Below are 22,184 nucleotides of genomic sequence, written 5' to 3' on the forward strand. Positions count from 1 at the left end.
CCTCCGTTCACAGTGGCTCCTCGGGGTAGTAGACCCTGTTATTATAGCTGGTGCTACTCCAAACCACTCCCATAAGTACCTTCAATGTCTATAGGCCTACTCATTCCAAATGACAGGTCAGACCAACTGAGTATGAAGGGCCATGCTCAGGCTCTTGCAGCCACAACTATACCAGATTAAATGAATATTAGACGCTCAATGTAAGCAGACGATATCTTAATTACCATGATAGGGTCCAAGACTAAATTAAAGATGTGCATATACATTATAACAAGAATGGAAGAGGTTTCAAAATGTGTGAAAAGAAACAGACGAGTGTAGTTTCATATAAACAAGGAGATTCATATGTATTTACATTTATTATAATTAGAGCAACATATTGTACAGAACTCTGTGATAGTGTTGATCAACTAATAATAGAATCCAGTCCACTGTTGAAACTATCCACAGTGAAAATGTGTGCATATAATGATTCGGATTATACCATATCTCTTTTTATGGACTATACAAATTGATTCTGTCCATTCTTCAAATGGTGACTGCGGATTATTCCTAACATCGTGGGGCCCATACATTATGGATCCGGAGCAGCTGAGACCCTGTTTCTTCCAAGTATAATTTGACTTTTGACCTGGGGTCAATGCAAAGGTAAGCGTTGCAGGGATGTGTATTGGAACCAAAATTCAGTTCGTTGTAAATGCTGGTTGACTCATAGCCTTCATCCAAGCCACCATCAAGGCAGTGAAAGACTTTCAAACATGTATATGTTTATAAACTGCATGTTAATTGAATAAGCAGCGCAAAACCTTACCAGACAATGCCAGGGAAACCATCCAATCAGCTCAGCCGCAGGTGATATCCACGATGCGGTGTCTACAATGAAATAACATTTAGACATTACAGTTGCACTCCCCAATCCTTTTCACACTCGACATCTCCTCTTGATAAACAGGCCTCTTCCTTTCACTTCCCTTACCACCTACTTTCTGAATACAACCAAATCTACGTTTCCTCCACAGCCTTCACACTTGACCTTTCCTCTTGCATGTATAGCCGTCTCTTTGGCACCTAATGATTATCTCTTCATAAGTCCCAAGTCATCTACCTCCAGGCATCCAGCACCCTACTCATTCAGGACACTGATTCCTTTAACTCTGACCTCTTCATCCCAGACATCAAGGCCTGCAACCACGAGGTGCCCTTACATTGGAATCTAAGACTTGAAACATTTATTGACTCTATTGCCATGGGTGCAAAGATAAACCAACTTAATATACTTCAAATGTTTCCTAAATTAAAAGAAAAATTTAATACAACTCCACTTTCTTTTTTTCAGCCTAGTCTGCTGCGTTAGCCTCATCTTGAGTCCCCCCTCTACTCCTTTGCCACCTCAACAAACTACTACCCTTTGCAGCCCACACTCCCTACAAACTCCTAAGTTATACTGGCCCTCATTACGACCCTGGCGGAGTGGGTTTACGCCAGCGTTATTCGCGGCGGACCCGTCCGCCCTACTACGAGTTCCCGTAGCGCCATGGAGCCTTTCTCCGCCTGGTTTTTCCGGGCGGAGAAATCCATGGCGCTACGGGACCTTGTTGTTAATTACGCCACCGTATTTTACGGTGGCGTAATTAACGCCTTCCCCACTCCCATTATACCCTATGGGGCAAAAATGGGAATGGGGAAGGGTAAAATGGGGGATGGGGATTTACCGCCCCGCCAAGGTCGGCATGGGGCAGAAAATCCGCCAACCCCCATGGCGCTATCGGCAGCTTTCCGCCGTGCTCCGCGGTGCATTTAGCACCGCGATTTCCGCCAGGGTCGTAATGAGGGCCACTGCCTTTCTCATGTACCACTGCCCATTGCATTCCCTGCCCATGATCCCAGGTCATGCTCAATGTGTCTTTTCCCCTGTGCTGTCTCCTGATTCTGCTCCTTCACTGCCCCCGACCAATACCCCCGGAACACCCTACTAGTAAAGCCCCTATTGGGAAGAAAGAGATGGGAGCCAAAGAAAGAGAGGGGATGAAAGTAAAAGAGCATAATAAAAGTAAGGGATGCAAGGGATTTACAAATAAGGTTTGAGTTAGTTAATGCCCAGGGAGGTGTTTTGGATTTGTCCTCTCCCATTCTGCATCCTGTTGGTGCTGGGTTCACTCTGCCCCTTTTAGATCCATATATTTTAATCTTCCAGCCGTCCTGTGCATGCCTGAAGCAAAAGTCACCTCCTTAACCTCAATGAAACTCTGGGATCACCTGTTTAGGCTTGCAAATAATGCATCGTATGCAACATTTCTGTCTGTATAGGCCCTGTTTCATATTTCCAAATTCCTCCTCCGCCAGCTGCTTGGGATCTCTGTCCATGTCCATGTCTAGTGCAACTGCAGCCTTGTAGGCAGAGGCAGGAGGATGCTGGCACAGTTGAGGGTGAGGTAGACAATTACAATACGCTTTAATTGAGGTAAAACATGAACATTGGCTTTAGTTGAGAAAAAATGAAAATAGTATTTAGTTAATAAAGAAGTCAAATGTTAAAATAGGCTTTAGTAGAGGGAGAGCTGGGACATTTAAATAATAGGCTTTAGCTGTGGGGGAGAAAGTAAAAGGATTTAGTTAAAGGATAGGTGGGGAACTAAAATATGTTCTAGAACATTAACATATGGTTCAGTTGATGGGGTGGTAGAAATTGTAAACAAGATGTATTTGAGGGAGAGTTGAACAATTAAAATATACATTCGGGAGCCGTGAAACATGAGATACGAGTTTTTGTGACTATTATGGAGCAGATACTCCCAGTGACTGCTTTGCATGACATTCACACCTGTGACATTTCTTGACAGTGAAGGTGTGAGGAATAAATCCCAGTAGGCATGATATTACATTCAGTGGGTGAAACTGAGACATCTTTTTGTGATGAGACAAGGTAGCATGATGGTCACTGACTGGTAGCACTTCCAATCCAACGCATTTGGTCCAATATGCAAAAACACAGATAATTATCAGAAACAAAGAAAATAACGAACACACTTGCAGATCGTGCAGCCGGTCTTCTGGTCTTTCGGAACCTGGGCACTCATGCAGAGGCTATTAACGTCCCCTCTTCTCCCACATGCAGACACTGTGTGATGGTGCCCCTTCCACAGGACAAATGCAATGACATTGTATGTCTCCAAGTACCATTCTGGTCCACAATATGGGGAATGCCTCTGTCGCTGCTACCCTCATTCTTCTATTAAACATGAAAACGCACAGGACACATCCACTCTCAATATATTTGAATGAGAGAGAGGGAGTGAGAGAGCAAGAGAGGGTAAGAAAGAGGGAAAGAAAGAGGCTAAACCCGAGCGTGCAAAGGGCATCGATCAGGTGGATATTACTGCTGTTGAGCTGTGGCTGCGACCCCCTCATCTGCCCTCTGCCAGCCATCTGGAGGACTTTGGAGGTGTTAGGGTAACGCGGCTTGAATTGAAGGAAAAGGAAGACGCGGTGCAGGAGAGAGCGTTGTTGCGCTGGTTGGCTCTGCCCCCTGCCCGCCCCTTTGCCACAAGAGACGCCTACAGGAAGTGCTACATAACTAGCACCCAGACACCCTTGCGGCGCTAAGCCCGAGCGCGCAAAGGGCATTGTTCAGGTGGATATTACTGCTGTTGAGCTGTTTGGCTGCTTGCTGTGGCTTGGCTGTAGGCTGCCCAACTCGACCGAAACTAAGGCATCATTAAGAGGAGCTGCACGCCGGAATGAAGTCAGATCCCGTTACTCAGGATCTTCAAGCTACTGCATTGAGAACCCGACTCCAGGTAAGGCAAATATTTGCATCACTCCCAGAGGTAAATGGGAGTCCGGAACATACACTGAAAACATCAATGCTTACACAGAGCTGACTACCCTTCTGCACCAAAAACGGCAAGAGTTTATCTGTGGGGCAAATTTGGCTAAAACGGAAATGGGAAGCCGTAATTGTTGTGCTTGGATAAGGAAGAAAATCTGCGGTTGCCTCCAAAGTCCCAACCCATGGCTTGCACTATTCCTATTGCAGCAGAGACTTTAAACCACCCACTTCTAGACTCTGTAATGCCCAAGCCGTCTGACATACACGCAGGCCAGGGGAACGTGGCTGAACAAATTGTTGGTGTATCAGATGAAACGGCTTCAAGATATGGCTCTATCCTTTTGAAGGAGTCTGAAAGAGGGCTGGATGAGCCTAGCATGCCCTTGGGGTTCCTGCTGAGAAAGCTCTGGACAATCGGAGACCAGACATTGAAATTGAGATTATTGAGCCATGAAGTGAAACCGAGGCCAGTGAGAACCCGCCTAGTTTGGAATTACGCCCGACTGATCTTAGTGAAAGCCAGTACCCCTCAAATTAGATCGATGGTGTATTAGCCGGAAACTCAAATTTGACTACACCCTCTCCTGGTGAGGGCATGATAGACCTACACGACCCCCCCGGCAGAGGGGAGAGCTGATCTGAGATTAAGAGAAACGACAAAGCTACCCATAAAGGAACTCAGTCATGCCACGGAGACTCTTAACAGTACCACTAGGGAACCGCAATTACTAGAGGCATCATGGGAACATGGAGGCCAGTGGGACGTGATTGAATTAGGCCAATTGGAAGAAGTCCTTCAGGACTCTACCGCCTTGGGAGAAAAGTCACAGCATACTGACTCTACGGAGGCAACCCCAGTAATATTTGATATCTTCCAGCCATATAGGGAAGACTTTTCAAATCAAGATCACAAGGGAAAAAGCTATAAAAAATATAACCAGATTGATGAAAGTGCTATGACTACAAAATTCCAACGAGAAAAAGGGAGCTTACATCTAAGTGCCCTTAATGAAACGAATAAAACGCACCCTACCCCTCTTCTCAATGACAAACAAGTCCAGAGAGAATCGGGGAGGACGATTCTATCCGGAAGACTTATCACCAACGGAAACTTAGATCGACCACCAGCCAACCTGAGGAATTCAAGTCTAGCAAATAAAATCTTGCAAGATATAACCATATTGACGGGGAAAATCGAAAGAGGGAAAAGAAAGAGCTTCTCCCTAATAAACAAGAGAATGGCAGCACTGGATAAAGATCAAGCCGAAGGGAGATCTTTTGGGGTGGAGGACTCTGTCATGATAGCAACTAAACACCAGGGGAGTCAAACATCAATGAAAATGATTCCAACACTAACCCCCGAGGAAGGAAATCCATCTATGCAAGATGAACCATGGAAAGATCCAATCTTAAAAATAGCAAACTATGAGGACCAAATAGCAAAAAAAATGACCGAGACACCAGCATCGCAAGACGCTAGCCTGCGCACAGGAGAGCCACAGGATGAACATATCATATGGATAGCAACTGAAGCCTGTAAACTTGGAAGAGAAAAGGATATGGAGCACATTCAAAAAGTGGTCATGGCTTCGCTAAATATTACACTGGCCCCTTTTTTAAAACTTTACAAGGTAATTAAAGACTCCGTTCAAGAGGTGATTACCAGCAACACACAAATAAAAGAGGCAAATGTACAAATGGAAGCGTCTTTGCAGAGTTTAAATATACGAATAAACAAAGAAGCAGAATTAACACAACTCTGGCAAAGTCACCTCAGTGAGCTAGCAAGAAGAGACGCGAATGATAAATCCCTACTGATGGAAGCTGTCCTTGAGGACTGCAAATGGATGAGAAGTGTACATAAACAAAAGAACGATGGAGATCTTCTGGGAATAAACCCTAAAGAAGGGAAAGGCCCAATGAAACTGAAACAGGGCAATAGTGCCCACCTCAAGCAAATAGAGCTACAACTTAAGGATGTGATTCTGATCCCTTCTGGGAAAAAGGGAGAGGTTAAAAGTGATCCGACCCGAGAGCAGGCCCCAGCTCAGCCGGATCAATCCAACTTTGCAATTTTTGCAGGAGGTATTTCCAAGGAACAGGCCCACCAAAAGGGGAAAGAGGATGCAAAAAAAAACAAATGAAAAGGGAAAAAAATCAAAGAATGAAGCTCTCAAACGTAAAGTAAATGGTTCAAGAGCATTTTTGAGGAATTTAATAACACAGCCCAGAAGAGAAAACATACAGTGTGCAAAGAAGCCCAGAAGAGAATTGACCATGAGCGAGTTAGATAGTATAGAGACTGATAGAGAAAAAGGTCTCAAAAATGCCGCAACTGAGGCAAAATGGGAAGAACGAGAGCAGCCAGCGAATTTAAGTGATTTGATTGAACTCATGGACAATATCAGCGACGAGGAAGGCTGGGAAAGCATCAGCCTATCGGAATGGCAAACGATAGATAACTGGGACACCGCTGATCTGGCCTTTAATCCAAAAGATCGCAAGAGAGCGAAACCCCAAGGAGAGACCATCCCTGAGACCATCGGGAAGACAGGCAGAAGACCAGAAGCACTGGAAAGAAAACCTGTTAGTAATACTGAAAAAGATTCTGCCCAATTCAGAACCCTGTAACAAAAAAGGGAAGAGCAGGACAAGAAAGAGATGGAAACACATAAGCAACAGGGAAATCCTTGCCCAAATCAAAAAAATGATACCAAAGACAAGTAGCAAATTGAAGCCAAGAAAAAGAAAGTGGCCCTCTTACCATCTCCGAGGAAATCTATTTTATTCAAAGGATGTTACCTCAAATTAGAAACCACAGCTAACGGCCCTAGAAGGGCGGTGCTAAACTGGAGCTATGTGATGGAGCTCTGCAATGAAACTGCAGCCTTACGCACGATATCAACTAATGATATAAAAATAGTTGAATTCCCTAGGGAACAGAGGATGGACCAAGTCATACTACATCTGACTTCTAACAAGGTCAAGCAGAAATTATTAGCGGCTAGTGACATCCTAAAAAAAAAGGGCTTTCGACTCGAGGATCTGGGTGATGACTTTAAGCAAAATAAACCAAAAACAATAATGAAAGAAAGAAAAGAATCCAAAGAGGAGATTTCAGTACATAATAACGAAAACGCTACAGGGAAAAAGCGCCTAAAAAACTGTCAAGGAGATGGCCCCAGAAAAGGACGAAAAAGAAAAAGGAAAAGATGGAGAGAAAAACCCAAAATAAAACTCATCAATAACAAAAAAAAGTGACGAGACATTGAAAACACTGAGATTTACTGTGGACAACTCAGAGAATCCTAAGAGGATGAAATGTAGCTCAAATAAAGCAGGACATAAAGTTAACGACTGGTCATGGATGGTGAGCAACTTGAACTCTAAGAAGAAACAATAGAGTGAGGAGGGCCAGCAGAGACCTGTCCATTGTGCCTCATGGAACACTAGATGATTTAAACACCTGCTTTCAAAAGACAGCTGTTTCTTGGCCAAATATGACCTCATCTCGATTCAGGAATCCTGGTTGCGTGAACCTCCAGTTTGTGAGGGCTATGAAGTCTATATCAACCCGGCCAGATAGGGCCCTAAGGGAAGACCATTTGGAGGCCTTATGAAACTAAAGAAAATGCATAGCCCTTTAAAAGTGCTAGAACATTACACCCCAAATCCATACGTGCAAATACTGAAAATGACATTCAAAGTGGAAGAAAGGGAAGTGCCGGAAAAAATGATTCTGATTAATACCTACTGGAGTGAAAACATGCCTAGGCCGATCACCTATCTAAAATCAATCATGAACACCATTGATAAATCTATGACGGAGGAAAAAGATCAGCGTATACTATTAAATGGGGATCTAAATATCAAATTGCTAGATAAGGAGGGTAAAATCAAAGAAATAGAACAACTATTAGGAAAAGAAAAAACATGGATGAAGGAAATGAGAATCTGTGATATGAGAATGCTGAATGGCCAGACGAGAGGAGATCTAATTGGTGCCAACACATGGCACAGTGGTAAATCTGGAGCGTGTCTAGACTATTGCTTTGTAGGAGGGAACACGTTAGCTGGGATAAACTCATTCAAAATAATCAAACAAGCAAATAGCGACCACTGTCTGTTGGCAATAGAACTCGTCTGGGAAATAAGACCAACCACAGGAGGTGAAAAAACGATGGAGACAGAGGTCTCATGGGGAGGAAATCGATTGAGGATAAAAAATCAGGTGATCCCAAAATTGGTGCAAGAATACAAAGATGCCACAATAAACAATGAAGAGGTGGTTGAGTACAAATGGTTGTTGGAAGCTTTTGTGGTCAAGCATGATTCAACTAAAACTTACCAAATAAAAAAAAAACATGCATATGACGAACTTGTAGTTGGTAGACGAAAACAATATAGAGCGGATCTCATATGTATCAAAAAGGACAACAGTAGAGAGAGACATGAACTCCTGAGGAAGTGTCGGCAAACATATAAAAACTGGCTGTGTTCAACCCGCTACTTGAGATTACAAAGAGATGCTGAACAAATGATAGCCGCAATATCCACAAATAATACAAAAAGTACGTGGGACCTACTTAACAACAGGGACCTTAACCAATCGGCAATAGGTGTCAACCAAGTCTCAGAAGAAAATTGGTTTCAGCACTACACTGCATTATATGCAGGGAAAAACGAGAAAAAAGTCACCAAGGTGAAGCCTGACGACATTGCATGGGCCCTGGATTTTGATAGAGACGATATCCTAATTCTAACAAAAAAACTGAGTACTTCCAGGGCCGCAGGCCCAGACGGCATCTCTAATAAACTGTTGAAAGAAAACTGTGAAGACTGGTCTGATCTAATATACATGCTATTTCAACAAATAAAAAAAGCTAGACAAATACCAACCACGTGGACTGAGGCCTACATTGTACCGATTTAAAAAAAAGGAGATCGGGGAAACCCCAGAAATTACAGGCCGATTGCGTTATTAGACTCAATTGGCAAGTTATTTGCATCCCTTCTACTGAGGGACGTAAAAAAATGGGCATCTCAGGCTAAAATCTTGGATGAAAGGCAAACAGCCTTCGTAATTGGTGTTGGTACCGCCCTGAATCTATTCCTGATCAACCTGTTGAAGGCAAAGGCGTTAGAGGGAAAAAAAAACGACCTACTTGGCCTTTATAGACCTCGAACAAGCGTTTGATGGGATAAATAGAGAGCGCCTGTGGTCAAAAATGAGAAACTGGGGTTGCCCTACGGATCTGCTAGAAGCAATTCAAGCCCTTTATACTGATACCTCGATTCAAATCCAAACTACAACAAACGGAGGGCTATCTAGGAAGATCAAAACATTGCGGGGAATAAAACAGGGATGCGCGTTAGCCCCTTTCCTCTTTCTCCTATATATGGCAGACTTGAAGATCACCCAAGATCAGATCCGCGCCTTCCCTCCGAAGATAAATGGAACCGAGATACCGTGGATGCTATATGTGGATGACGCGGTATTTGTAGACCAGACACCAATAGGACTACAAAGACGGAACGAGGTCTTCAACAAATACTTAAAAGATAATGACATGAAGATCAATGTCAATAAATCTATGATCCTAACCATGAAGTCATGTCGTGGAAGAAAAACTGCAGGGAAAATCCAGACGTGGTCATTGGAAAAAGAAAAATTGGAGGAGGTGGAAACTACAATGTATCTTGGGATAATGATAAATAAAAACTGTAATGAACAGGCGCATTACGCATGAATCCGGGAAAAACTAACGACCCTGACTAACCCAGGAACATGTATACATCGTAGATACGGCAAATTTTCCTTGACGCCGATAGTAACTTTTTATAAGCAAAAAGTGGTGACCGTAATCACGTATGGAGCGGAGGCACTATTAGCCTTAAGATGGGAAGTATGGAACATATGCGAGGCCTATTTTTGGCGAAAGATCTTGTGCCTTCCGAATTTGTTACCGCTAGAACTCATAAGAACAGAGCTAAGGCTACAATCTGTGGCCTCAATTGCGCTATGGAAATCCTTATCCCCTTATAGAAAGTGTATCCTCGACAATCCGTCTCAGCCTTTTGAAATTTTAGTACAGACGGAGGTACCAAATGAAGACACGATGTTCCTCAACTTGAAAAAGAGATGCAAAGCAAGCTTGGAACAGGTAAATGTCTCGTTAGATGCCCTGAAGTGCAACCCAGATAAAGCCGAAACAATTATTCGGGAAAAGGTCTGGGAGGAAACACAGAAGAAAAGACTGAAAAGAAACCTGTGTTATAATATTATCTGGGAAAAAAGGCTTAAATAGACTTCCACGTTACCTGCTGAAATTCCCATCTAACCACTACAGAGACTTGTTGATGCGCTGCAGAGTTAACATATGGCATTGCAGAGAGGTAAAATGGATAAGAAGGTTCATTGAAAAAACAAAAGCTTACTGCAGGTTCTGTAAAAATAGAGACCAACTAGAATCTGTCAGTCACGTGATGCTAGCCTGCCCGAACTTGGAATCGAAAAGACAGGCTTATATGGGCAGTTATATTGGTAACATCACTGAGGAGATGGAAGAAGAATACTGGGAGCGGCTACTGACGGTTGAAAAGGTCGGTAGAACCTTAGACACAATAAAATTTGTCGAATCCCTAAAATTGGACCATGAGGAAGTCAGTCCTGGACCGTGAGTCAACTCCAGCAGGCCGATTAGATTGAACAAACTAATATCAGCAAATCTTAACCTATTTTGAAGAACATTGGAAATGTCCATTTAATGATGAGGAATTTGAAAATGGAGGAATGTTAAAGGTTTAAATTTGATTAACCAATAAAACAAAAAACAAAAAAAGAAAGAGACAAGAATCTCAGGGCATGCAGACACAACCCCTGATTCATTGAACTGTGCAAAGTGTATTTTTGCATTGCAAGGTCCGTACAAAGTCAGTGCATAGTCTTTTTTGCAGTACACAATGGGCCTCATTACAACCCTGGCGGTAGCCGTGACTGTCACACAGGCGGTTTATTCTCCATACAAATATGGTGGCAAAACAAGCTGTCTCCGCTTCTATAATAGATATGGGGGTAAAAAGCTTGGCTAAGATCCTGATGGGCATATTATTATACGATAGTGATGTATGGCGGTCCATACCTTGCAGGTGTCTGGAGGTTATGCAAAATACTGTCCTTCTTGAAGAAGATTTTTGGGCTATCACTCAGTTCCCCAGGAGATGTGTTGAGGCATGAATTGGGAGTTTTAAGTATAACCTGCCAGGCCCAAAGGGGGTTTTGGGGAGATTTTTTTCTGATTGTCCAGCTGAATACTCCTGCGAAACCTAATCTGGACAAAGCATTTGGGAAGCTAAACTGGTTCCGTATCAATGACCACCTCTAGCTGGTTTGCAAGTGGGCCCACTCTGATGAAAAGTTGGGGGTTAGGGGACGTAGCTGCCCTGAGTAAACTGTTGAATGCAGAGCACAAGACTCTTCTAAAACAAAGGACAGTTGAAATATAGTTTTATTTAACCCAGGAGAGAATGTGTATATTGCCATTTTTAAAATACTACATTCCCTCCTGCATGCATCTAAGGGAAGGGCAGCTGCTTTTATAGATAGAATCCAGTCTCTGGCATGCTGTAGATCAATACTGATGGTTAGGCTGAATCTGCACCCTCTGAAATCAAGGATGAGCTGGTTGAGCCCAGATGGGGTGTGGTTTGGGTAGAGATGCACATTTAATACACATTTTAACAATGTGTAGGCCTGTTCATGTTTTTAGGAAAATATTGCTTAGTTCGCACTTTATTAAAAAAACATAAGGCCATTACACACAGTAAGTAATGAAACAAATAGGCGCAATTCTGCTCCTCTTTGCCTACAATGAAAATAGAACTTAACAGCAGACATCAGAAAAGGATCAGACCTGTCTAATTATCTATTTCAAAGACTACTGGTTGTTAGTTGGGAAACCAGTTCAACAGTCGATTTGATGGGAAGGAAACCGGGCATAACGTACAGTAAACAAGACGTGGTGAACAAGTTATGCTACATGTAATGTGTTCCTGGGTGGATCGTGGTGGGTCTGGGCGTTGCTGGTAGACACGTGTTTGGAAATGTGTGACCTCAAGCAAGTACTGTACTCAGGCGCAGGTGGGGCCTACCATCAGAAAGTGAATGCTTCTCAAAGTGAGGAAGCATGCACATCCCATTTATGGTGCAGTCCAACAAATGCTGTAACATGTCCTCCTCATAAAAGCACTGATGTTAAGGGAGACACGTGTGCATTTGGCGCAAAGTCTACAGTAATGAGTAGTGTAGCATAGGAGGACATTGGGGAAAGTGGGGAGCAAGGATGTGGGTAATATTTTAGGGTAGCTGGGGCTAGTAATCTATTGGATGAGGGAGGGCCATGTCAGTGTCACGTTGTAAAAGGCTGGGCTAGAGTGTTGGTAAAGAGGACACTGCCAATAATGTGTAAGGAAGGAAGGGGGAAGGCAAGAGTTGGCCTCCGAGGGCTTTAGAGGGTCTCTGAGGGGTTTATGCTAGGGAGGCAGGGTTGATCATTGATTCTGTAGACTGCAGGATGGGGAATCAGATCCATGACATTCCATGTTCATCTGCATTGTGGAGCATCTCTTCCTCATCCAGGTGCGTGCCTCTCGATTTAGCTGAGGAGATGAAAGTCTCCCTCGGACATGCTCCAGGCTTTCAGGAAGCTACACGTCTTCCATCAGCAGCCAAGGTTACTGTTTGACTTAAAAGAGATGCAGGGCTGTGAACGGTGCTCTATGCCTTTGGTTCTATGTCATTTCATCGCGGGATGTTTTTTCGCAGGGTTTTTTACCGCCGATTTTTCAAGGAAAAAACTCAGCACATTTTGTATTTTTTATTTTTGTGGGGGTCCTCGCCCTCCCAAAGACCCCCAACGACTTTTATTTTTTATATGATCCAGAACACCTACACCACAAATATATATTATTCCAACCCCCCTAGACAATTTGTGGTAAAAAAACCAGCGAAAAAACATCCCGCGATGAAAGGACGTTATACCCTTTCAAGATGGAGCTAAGAGCCCCCAATATGTGGATTTCAACAATGATAAGAGGATGCAGAGCAGGAACCACATGTCTGCAGGGAAGTGCGCTACACTGATGCACAACACACAGTGAGAATACTAACTGCAGTGCCGACAAACAGCACCTAGAGTCTAAACAGCACCTAGAGTCTACATCTGTCTCTGACATGCCAACCCTCATCTTTACACTTAGCAGTGATTGTGCCTCACATACAGGTAGTGCTATGCACTTACTCTAAATAAGCCAAACCCAACACAATGAAGACTACTTCCCACCTGATGACCTGACGGGGGCGGGGTGGGGACTTCTGAACATGGCAGTATTTAAATGCTGGACACGTCGTATAATAACCATACTCCGATGCCATTGTGTAAAGACACGGATGAGTTATGATTCCAGTTCTGTTGTCATAGTCAATCAAATGTGTTTGTTTCAGGACCCTGTGCAATATTGACTCCTGCAGTAAAGAGCTACGAGCCCATGAAGGTGTTCACTTCAAAGGACAATGTGCACTATGAATGCGAGGATGGATACAAGAGCCCTCAAAATAACCTTGTAGACAAAGCTGAGTGCACGCCAACAGGATGGAAGCCAGAACAAAAGTGCACAGGTTTGTTATTTCAGTTCACATGTAAGAAATGCCCTGCCTTTAACATATCATTACGTGCCATTGGCGTGTCATTTAGAAATCTAGAGCAGGTCACACTTTAAGATTTCCGTGAACCCGATACCGCTTCCCTAGATCCCAACACATGTTGTTGGGCGTATGGGTGGGTGGAAGATTAAAAAGGATTGATTTATTAGTTGCAGAGTTTTTATGCGTGTCAAACGGCTTCTGAAGGTGAATTCATAGGGCTTTTAAGGACATCATTGTGGTATGTGTTGCTCGTGGTGACCCTGGTGGGAGGTGAAGACTGAAATATCAGCTCTGGTTCCACTCTGATTCCCATTAAATGCCAGTCTCAGTGTCCTCACAGCTGATCTAGATGTGTGTATAGTAGTTCAAGATGGCCGCCCAGGTGGCCCTTACCAGGCAGGTATGCTGAATGGCAGGGGTGCCCCTTAATGAGCGTGGTGCAAGGAGCTGTGATGGGCTGTCCATTGGATCATCAAGTGCGATGACATGCTGGTCGGAATGAGGAATTGTCGTGAGAGGTGTGCTCGAATATCATGGCCACCAAATGTCTTTATGTTTAATGTGGCTAGGATCGTATTTATTGCCTGAATTACAGAATTTAAAAAAGCAGACTGGAGTCACATGGTAACAGTATGCAGCTAATGTAGAGGCTTGAATGGCGGAGGTCAAATAACAAATGTCTAACGAGAGAATTTCGGCTCCACTTTTCAACCCCCATTTTTAACCATTGCTGGTTTTGTTAATCTTTTTTAATTTCTTTACAGTAATACATTGCTTTTTTGAATTGTACGCGTTATATGTTGTTGGTAATGTAAAGTCAAAATGCAATTACTTTTGTAAAGTCAAACCTTAATGTGTTTCGGCTGAGCTCCATTCATTCACCTCCCCTCTCCCATGTTTTTAAACCACACCACAACCGTTAAAAGTGCAAACCGAAGTCCTATTAAGCAATCTGCAGAAGGTTAACTCCTGCCCCAAAACAGCCACCAAAAGCCAAAATGTAAAGATCCTGTAAGAAAGGTAAACTTGAAAAAAGACAGCCCCAAATGCATCGCCCATTAAAAAAAAGTCACATTAAATTATACAACTTTGTGATTATTATTTTTTTTTTTACCCAAAAGGCAATAACAATGGTGGTTCTTAAGAAATTCCAAACCTCTTCTCTTTGAACAATGGAGGAATTATTTATGAGGAAGTTTGCCTCTTCTGCACTGAGAAATAATTCTGGAGGATAGCTCAGCGGCAAGGTGCTCACCTTGAAAGCAAGACGACGCAGAGCAACACAGGTTCGGTCCCCGGGTCTGCGCTTAGAAACCTCTGGGTATTAAGCACATTATAAATAACCTATTGTATAATATCACATGAGGCAGCACCAGGGTGTATGCCGGTAGTTGATGTTCACAAGGCCAATTGCAGATCATGGTCAAAGGCTATAATCGATAAACAAAGTCGATAGTTGAACATAAAAAACAGAACTAAGAAGCCAGGTAGAGAATGGACAAATCGGGTTCCGTTTATGAAGACTTGCGAGTCAACAAATAGACAGCATCCCACCATGGCCAACCAGCCATGCCAACCCGCCTCTAATTCACCTGGCCTTTATTACCCTCATAGTCACACCTCCTCTAAAACAGGTAATTTCCACTTGACCTATGCCACCCCAGTTATAAAACAATAGACATCTTTGTATCCCTCCTGAGTCTCTTTTCCAAGTTCAGCTCCTCCTTCAGACGTTCTCCTTCTGTTTCAACTGCCTCAGTATGACGACATCCGATGTACACCTCCTCAGTCGAAGGAGGTCGAGCCACCGCCTCTTGATGTATATCCAGTAGGGAATAAGGCTCCATTGTCTTGACCAGTATGAACTGGCACGATCCATCCCTCGGTGTCTCAATGCAGCTAGCATGTTAGTGCCCAGGAACCCTGAACCAACCAAGGTCTGGTGGTAAATGCCCTTCCACATGTCAGTACACATGTATAGAGCATTGCAAACTCTGAATAGCATTTGTATTCTGTAGTATGTATTATTGTTTTGAATTTTAATTGCATAGACACCAAAACAAAATCACCAAAATACATTTTAAGAAAAAGTGCATTATAAAATGCACTGCTGCTCCGATCATGCCTGTTTCTTCTTCCACTTACACTGTTAGAAAACGAACAAAATAAGCAACCTTCAACTCTCCCGATATTTTGTATTACAACTGCACCAAGGCTTCTCGCTTTCTTCTTGTTTGAGCCCACTTTTTATGGGGCACTGAAGATGAGGGTTGAATGGCCCTCCCATGATCCATCTTTTTACTTCTTCAATATATTGATATTGCTGCCATGTGTGAATGTTTTCAGCAAACACAAGAGATGATGGCTGGAAGGTTTAGAATTAATGGTTTAGGTTTTTATTAATATACAAATAGCCACATATTGTATATTGTATATATAACAAGATAAATACATAAAAAACATATTGTAAGAATTATAAAACAGAAGTATATTTTCCAGCAAATTATTAAAAATGATAAAATCCATAAAAAGCAACCATCAAAGACAACTTAAGATTTATAAAAGAATTCTTGTGAGATCATTAATATATCTGAGCTAAAAACAATTTAAGAGTTTCAAAATTTCAACACATTGCCAATAGAATTTTACTGTGTAGAAGATCAAGTTATGATCATTTCCGTCAATCAAATTAGACCAGCGCCACATCTTGAAGGAATTGTTATAAGATTGGATGTAGCCTTGCCTGATAGGGGATAGGCTCTCGCATTCGATTAACAAATGAGCCAGAGTTTCCAAAACAAGTGTGCCACAGAGCCGGCAATAGCGCTCAGATCTAGCAATACCATATAATGTGCCTTTAGTTGCTAGCGCTTCACTGGTATGACATTTTAGTAGTAAATAGTGACGTGTTATGGCGCTGTTTAAAAAAAAGGCGTCCATATATGACGGTTTCGTCAAGCGGACAGTTCTGTATTCACAATATGCACCACCAGTGCTTAAAGTGGGCCGGGGCCTGCCGGGGCCGGGCCCCGGCAGTCTCCAAAAAGTGGGACTGAGCCGGGGCCCTGCCGGGGGCCCCCCATCCCACACAACATTGGCGGGATGCATTATCCCGCCGCGGCTGCAGCCGCGATGGGAGATGCGCCTGCCAGTTTAATTTCAGGCGAGCTGACAGAAGTGCCAGCCAGGCACAGCGTCGCTGAGGCTGGCTGGCACTTCTGTCAGTCACTGTAACTTCCCTGATGACCCCTCGTTTGAGGGGTCATCAGGGAAGTTACAGTTCCTTTGTTTGCCCTCGCCAGGTCACTGACCCTCAGCGAACCTGCGGGCTCCATGATCTAAAATGCAGATTAGATCACAGAGCCCGCGGGTTTGCCGAGGGTGAAAGGCGCCTCGGGCTCATTGATCTATCTGCTCTGAGCAGAGATCACAGAGCCCGAGGCGCCTTTCTCCATCTGCAAAGCTTTATAAAAGATGCCTTGAATTGTATACGTTTCAAGCCATCTTTTATAAACGTAGAAATGTTTCTATGTTTATAAAAGACCGCTTGAAACGTGCACAATTCAAGGCATCTTTTATAAAGCTTTGTCGATGGACAAAGCCACCTCGGGTTTTGTCCGTCCTCAACGCTTTATAAAAGATGCCTTGAATTGTTTACGTTTCAAGCCGTCTTTTATAAACATAGAAATATGTTATAAATCTCTATGCTTATAAAAGGTGGCTTGAAAAGTGCACAAACCATAGTAAGGTAAGCACACAAGTGTGCGTAAATTACTATGGTTTGTGCACTTTTCAAGCCACCTTTTTATAAACATAGAAATACGTTACATTGGTATGTTTATAAGGCTTGAAAGGTACACAAACCATAGTAGTACGCATACAAATATATAAATGCTCACATACATTTATATATTTGTTTGCGCACCTTACAATGATTTGTGCACGTTTTAGGCCACGCCCACAATGGAAGCCACGCCCCCAAACGAGGGCCCCCCCTCAATTTCTTACCCCACTTAAAGCACTGTGCACCACTGTGAGATTTAGTGTAAAGATTCATCAGGTTCTGATCATAACTGAACCATTTCAACACAGTTTTTAGCCTAGATTTAACCAAATAGGGATTGCCTAAAAAGGAAATATTCATGCAGCCTATCTTCCATCTGGAATGGAGCGATATAATTTTGCCTACGGTCCCTAGTGCATTACAATTGTCTAATCGAAGGAATGCAGCAAAAAAAGTAACCATTGCAGTACCATTCTGGAGGACCCGCAAATGTTCACAGCACATTACCACTCTCTGAACGAATTCCTGGTCTATTCCATTGAGATCAAAATCAAGGTATAGGTACTCAATAGACAAGTGTAGGGGCATTTGAAACAAGATATGTAAAATGCATGCTTCCAGGGAATGGAGTTTTGTTAAATAGCGGTGGCCTCAGACTTCAATGCCATAATAAAGAATCAGAAGAATCTGTGTTCGATATAATAGCAGAACAGTTGAAATCATGATGCGCCCCTGGCAGCCAATATAGGAACTAATAGCTCGGACAGCCGTCATGCACTTGCTTTTTGTTGTAAGCCAGTGGGTAGACCATTGAAGAGCGTTATCCACGCATAGCCCGAGATATTTGTAAGAACAAACACATTCAAGTTTAGAGCCATTGAGGACACACTGGATAGTCTTGTGCAGGTTTTTATTTTTGCGAGAGAATAACATAGTTTTGCTCTTAGCAATGTTGATTGACAAACCAAGTCTGCATACCCTCCAAGTCCAGTTACCAGGGTCTGCAGTCCTTTCTGAATGTGATCAATTAGAAGAAGGATGTCAGCATAGGCGAGCCAGCTGGTTAGATGGGACCCTACTTGCACTGGACATGTGTGGAGTTTACAGAAAATATCAGGGAGTTCCGCTAGGTACGGGTTAAAACGGGTTTAGAATGAATCTTAACTCCTGGCATTGCTCTGGGCAACCCTCCAGACCATCGTTCCTGCCTGCCAATCCATTACTGAAGGGTAAAGACCATATGCAAATTAGACTTGGTCCCACCCCAAAAGGGGCAGTCCAGGCCGAACTGCTAGGTCACATCTCTTCTGCACGATACCACAAGCATCCGCTGACATGTTTCAGCCTATTCAAACTGTTTGCCCTTTGTCCAATGAACAGTGAAATCCAAAAGATGGCCCATACCAAGTAGGACTGGCTTATTCATTCAAAAGTGTAAGCAGGAAGGGGTCAATGTTGTCCCATTTAAAAATGCCTTCGGTGATGTACCTACGCCACCATAAAGGTTTCCTACATGATACCACAGCACAGTGGCATATTCCACTGTGGAGCTACTCCAAAGACATTCTGTAGTGTAGTCTAATATTGACCGACCTTGTATAGCTGTAATCTTGGCTATACCCCAACTCTAATTCTGAGCACACACTCTAACTCTAGCCCTGCACCTACACACTGATGCTATCTGAGATCAGCCATCAAACCTCCATTACTGACTTGACTGGAAACCATTGGCAACCATTGACAACTGTGAGGTCTTTGCATTACTAAAATTGCTTTTGTAACAGGATAAATGCAAACAGAAATAGGCGCTCTTTGAAGGTCAAGAGATGTGCATACTGCAGTGCGGTGCACTGTCACTGTCAATCTGTTGGCATGGGTAAAATCACTCCTTTGCCTTTGTAGGCACTTAAAACATCAATAACAGCGGTTTGGCCGGCGAGTGATTCTGTGCCCATACTGGCTAGCTGAAAATAGCCCCTCCATATACCAACATTCCCAGGGCGGGTTAAAATAATCTGCCCAGGGCTCCAATAGCAGATGTTTGGAACTGCTGGACAACCAATGACGTTTGTGGCTTGTGGGTAAAATAATAATAATCAGAATGGTGTTGCTTTCTTGTGACACCATGATTGGAAAGTGCTCTACAGTTAAGGCTACCTTGTTTCATTCATTTCTTACTTTTCTAACAATACGTTAGAATTTTGGTTTGTTGTGGGGTGAGGGCGCACCACTCATATGGTGTCGTTAACCTCTGCCAGAATGCTTGTTAGAGCACCTCGTACCACCTGCAATGTCTTTGCGCCCTGCACCTTTTCACATGGGATTCTGTGGCTGTCAGGAGTTGACAGTGCAGCAAGGGGAGGGGAGGAGGGAATGCAAGTTGAGTTTGACGGAATAATGTTTTTGATTAGATAGTGAAAAAGAAAAAAGGATGCATTTCCCTGTTTGACAGATAAAAAGGCAAGTGGGATAGCAGCGTACTATACTTCTGCTGTCCCACTTAAAACAAAAATACATGACCTGGTCAGAAACGACCCTGTCATGCAATGGGCACCGCCCTGTGTCCGTCCCAAACAGAACAGGATTATTTCTTAGTTTTTTGTGTGCATTTTAAAGCATATCCCATGTATGCACTTGGGATGCGCTTTAAAATGCGCAGTCATGCAGTGTCATGTATGCAAATCCACAAAGGCATGAAAAAAGAGCATCTGAATGTGTGCATTTAAGGTGAGCAAGCTCAGATGTCCTTCATGGATTACGCTAGAACATCTCATCAGTTGCGCCCCAAAAATGCTTTCAGAATCTGGCCCATGGTGTTCGTGATTTTAACATTTCCTCTTGCTCCTTGTCATCTTTTTGAAGGGTATTGCAGAGGTCATTAGCGGGTGCTGATGTTGATATTTCTGGAGCTTCTTGCAGGCCAATCAAGGCCTTGCACAAAGTTCTCCTCATTCTGTGATCTGTCACTACTAAAGTGAGGCTTCAAAGTGCTCGATGCATGTCTTCTCTGTTAACATATGCAAGGGCGATGTCTTGGTGGTTGCAGTGTGATGCTTCTTCCCCAGCTGGTTAAGGATGTTGGAGAGCAGCTTCTCCTGTATGTGCTGGACCTCTGGGGCTGTGCTTTTTGCTTTAGGTGGTTGAGTTGGTTTGGCATTTTGGTTTGCCAGAGTTACTTTCCAGTGTATATGGATGTAGTGGGCATCTAGAAGTGCCAGGGGCTACCAGGATCTCCAAGATATCCGAGTACAGTGTAGTCAAGACTTGGAACTGTGATAGTGTGCACCTCGCCTCGGCCTGCACTTAATTTGACCTGGAGATGTGGGAGTTCAGAGGCACCCATGTGAGTAATCATTGCTCCCTTGCCATCCTCACATGTATGCTCAGGAGTTCCAGCACTGTCTTGGATGATGATGTCACTGCTCACATTATCATGGGAGGCCTCAATGGAACGTTCTGCAGAAAGAGTTACAAATCCTATCACATGCCTGATGAAGGTGCATTGCACCATACTCTAGCATTGCAGCAATGCCCTATAGCCCGGTTGTATTCATATAGCTTTAGACCAGGACAGCAGGTCTGAGGCCTCATACATGAATCGGGCCTCAGGTGCAATTAGACATCACACAGGTGAACACATATGTCTTGCATGTAGTATTAAGGAAACCTTTTCACCCTCCTACTACTTGCATTCTCCCGGGCTCTATCATGACAGGAATTCGCTCCTGCGTCATGTCAGGACAGCTGGCTTTGGTGTTCCCCTGACAAGGCACTGACTTGCTCATTTGCCTCCAGCACTTTCCTTGGACAGGACGCAGGAGATTGCGCCGATTCCTTTCAGTATCTTCCAAGTCGCAGGCAGTTAAGCGGACAGCATTTATTCTGCCCAATACCTCTTCCCATATTCTGTTATTGTTTGATAGTTGGATGCAATTGGCATACGATCCTTTGGTGTGCACGATGCGTTAAATGGCCGCCAAAACTTTATTATCACAGCGCTTTAAATGGCCTCCGAAACTTGATGTGCGCAGCGCTTTCACCATGTTGCAATGGCACATGTAAAAAAACATGGGTGCAAAGAGGGCTGCACATTTGCCACACTAGAGCAGCATACGCAGCACAACTATAAAACAGAAACACTTCCATCTGTAGGGTGGTAAACTGCTTCGGAGTTCATCTCCAAGCTGAGCTGCCGCCCCAGGGCACCCTCTTAGTTGCATATCCAGATGTGAGGATGATGATGGTGAAGGTGACCGTGTCTATGATTTAGGCCAAAGTTTTAAAAACTCTCTTTTTAGTGATTCAAAATTCATGTTTGAAGAGGATGTGATCAGCTTCAGGCTGTCTGTTCACTGAAGGACTGGTAGGTATTTTCATATTATCATGATGGCAATCTGTGATAGCACTAAAGGAATATGGCACTTTTCTTTAATGTATGTATCGTTTTTCTAGAGAATACACAATGCCAGACAGCTGTATCAGAGGTGTCATGTAGGGACATTATTTGCTGTGCTTTTATAAGGATTTTTTCAAGACGCACCATCTATAATTTCGATTGCACTTTTTTCTCCATAACTGAGCCCAGACACTCTAGTTACTTCGTGCTTCTGTTATCAAATTACTTGGTTGATGCCTTGTTGTGCTACAAATAATACTGAAATTATAACACACGTTTGTTGTTTCTGTTCTAGAAATTACGTGCTCATTACCAAACAACATTCAACATCTTCGTTTCATCAGTTCAGAAACTTTCAAAAACGGCCATGTTGTGAAGTTTAACTGTGAAGAAGGATATACATTGATTGGGGCAAATAAAATTGAATGCTATTATTTTGGCTGGTATCCAGAGCCTCCTCGTTGTGAAGGTA

At 43.3% G+C, this 22,184-nt stretch overlaps 1 protein-coding gene across 2 annotated transcripts in view; it reads left to right on the plus strand.

Annotated features, from left to right (window-relative positions):
- The window catches only part of LOC138537956 (complement factor H-like), a 498,187-nt gene that overhangs the window by 29,203 nt on the left and 446,800 nt on the right, over positions 1 to 22,184 (plus strand). For both annotated transcript variants that reach the window (XM_069641492.1, XM_069641493.1), the window contains exons 3-4: positions 13,332 to 13,505; positions 22,008 to 22,181. In XM_069641492.1, coding sequence (XP_069497593.1) covers positions 13,332 to 13,505; positions 22,008 to 22,181 — 348 coding nt within the window. The remainder of the gene's footprint in view (positions 1 to 13,331; positions 13,506 to 22,007; positions 22,182 to 22,184) is intronic.

Source organism: Ambystoma mexicanum, chromosome 1q (genome assembly GCF_040938575.1).
Source record: "Ambystoma mexicanum isolate Mex_15411 chromosome 1q, UKY_AmexF1_1, whole genome shotgun sequence".
Classification (NCBI taxonomy): Eukaryota; Metazoa; Chordata; class Amphibia; order Caudata; family Ambystomatidae; genus Ambystoma; species Ambystoma mexicanum.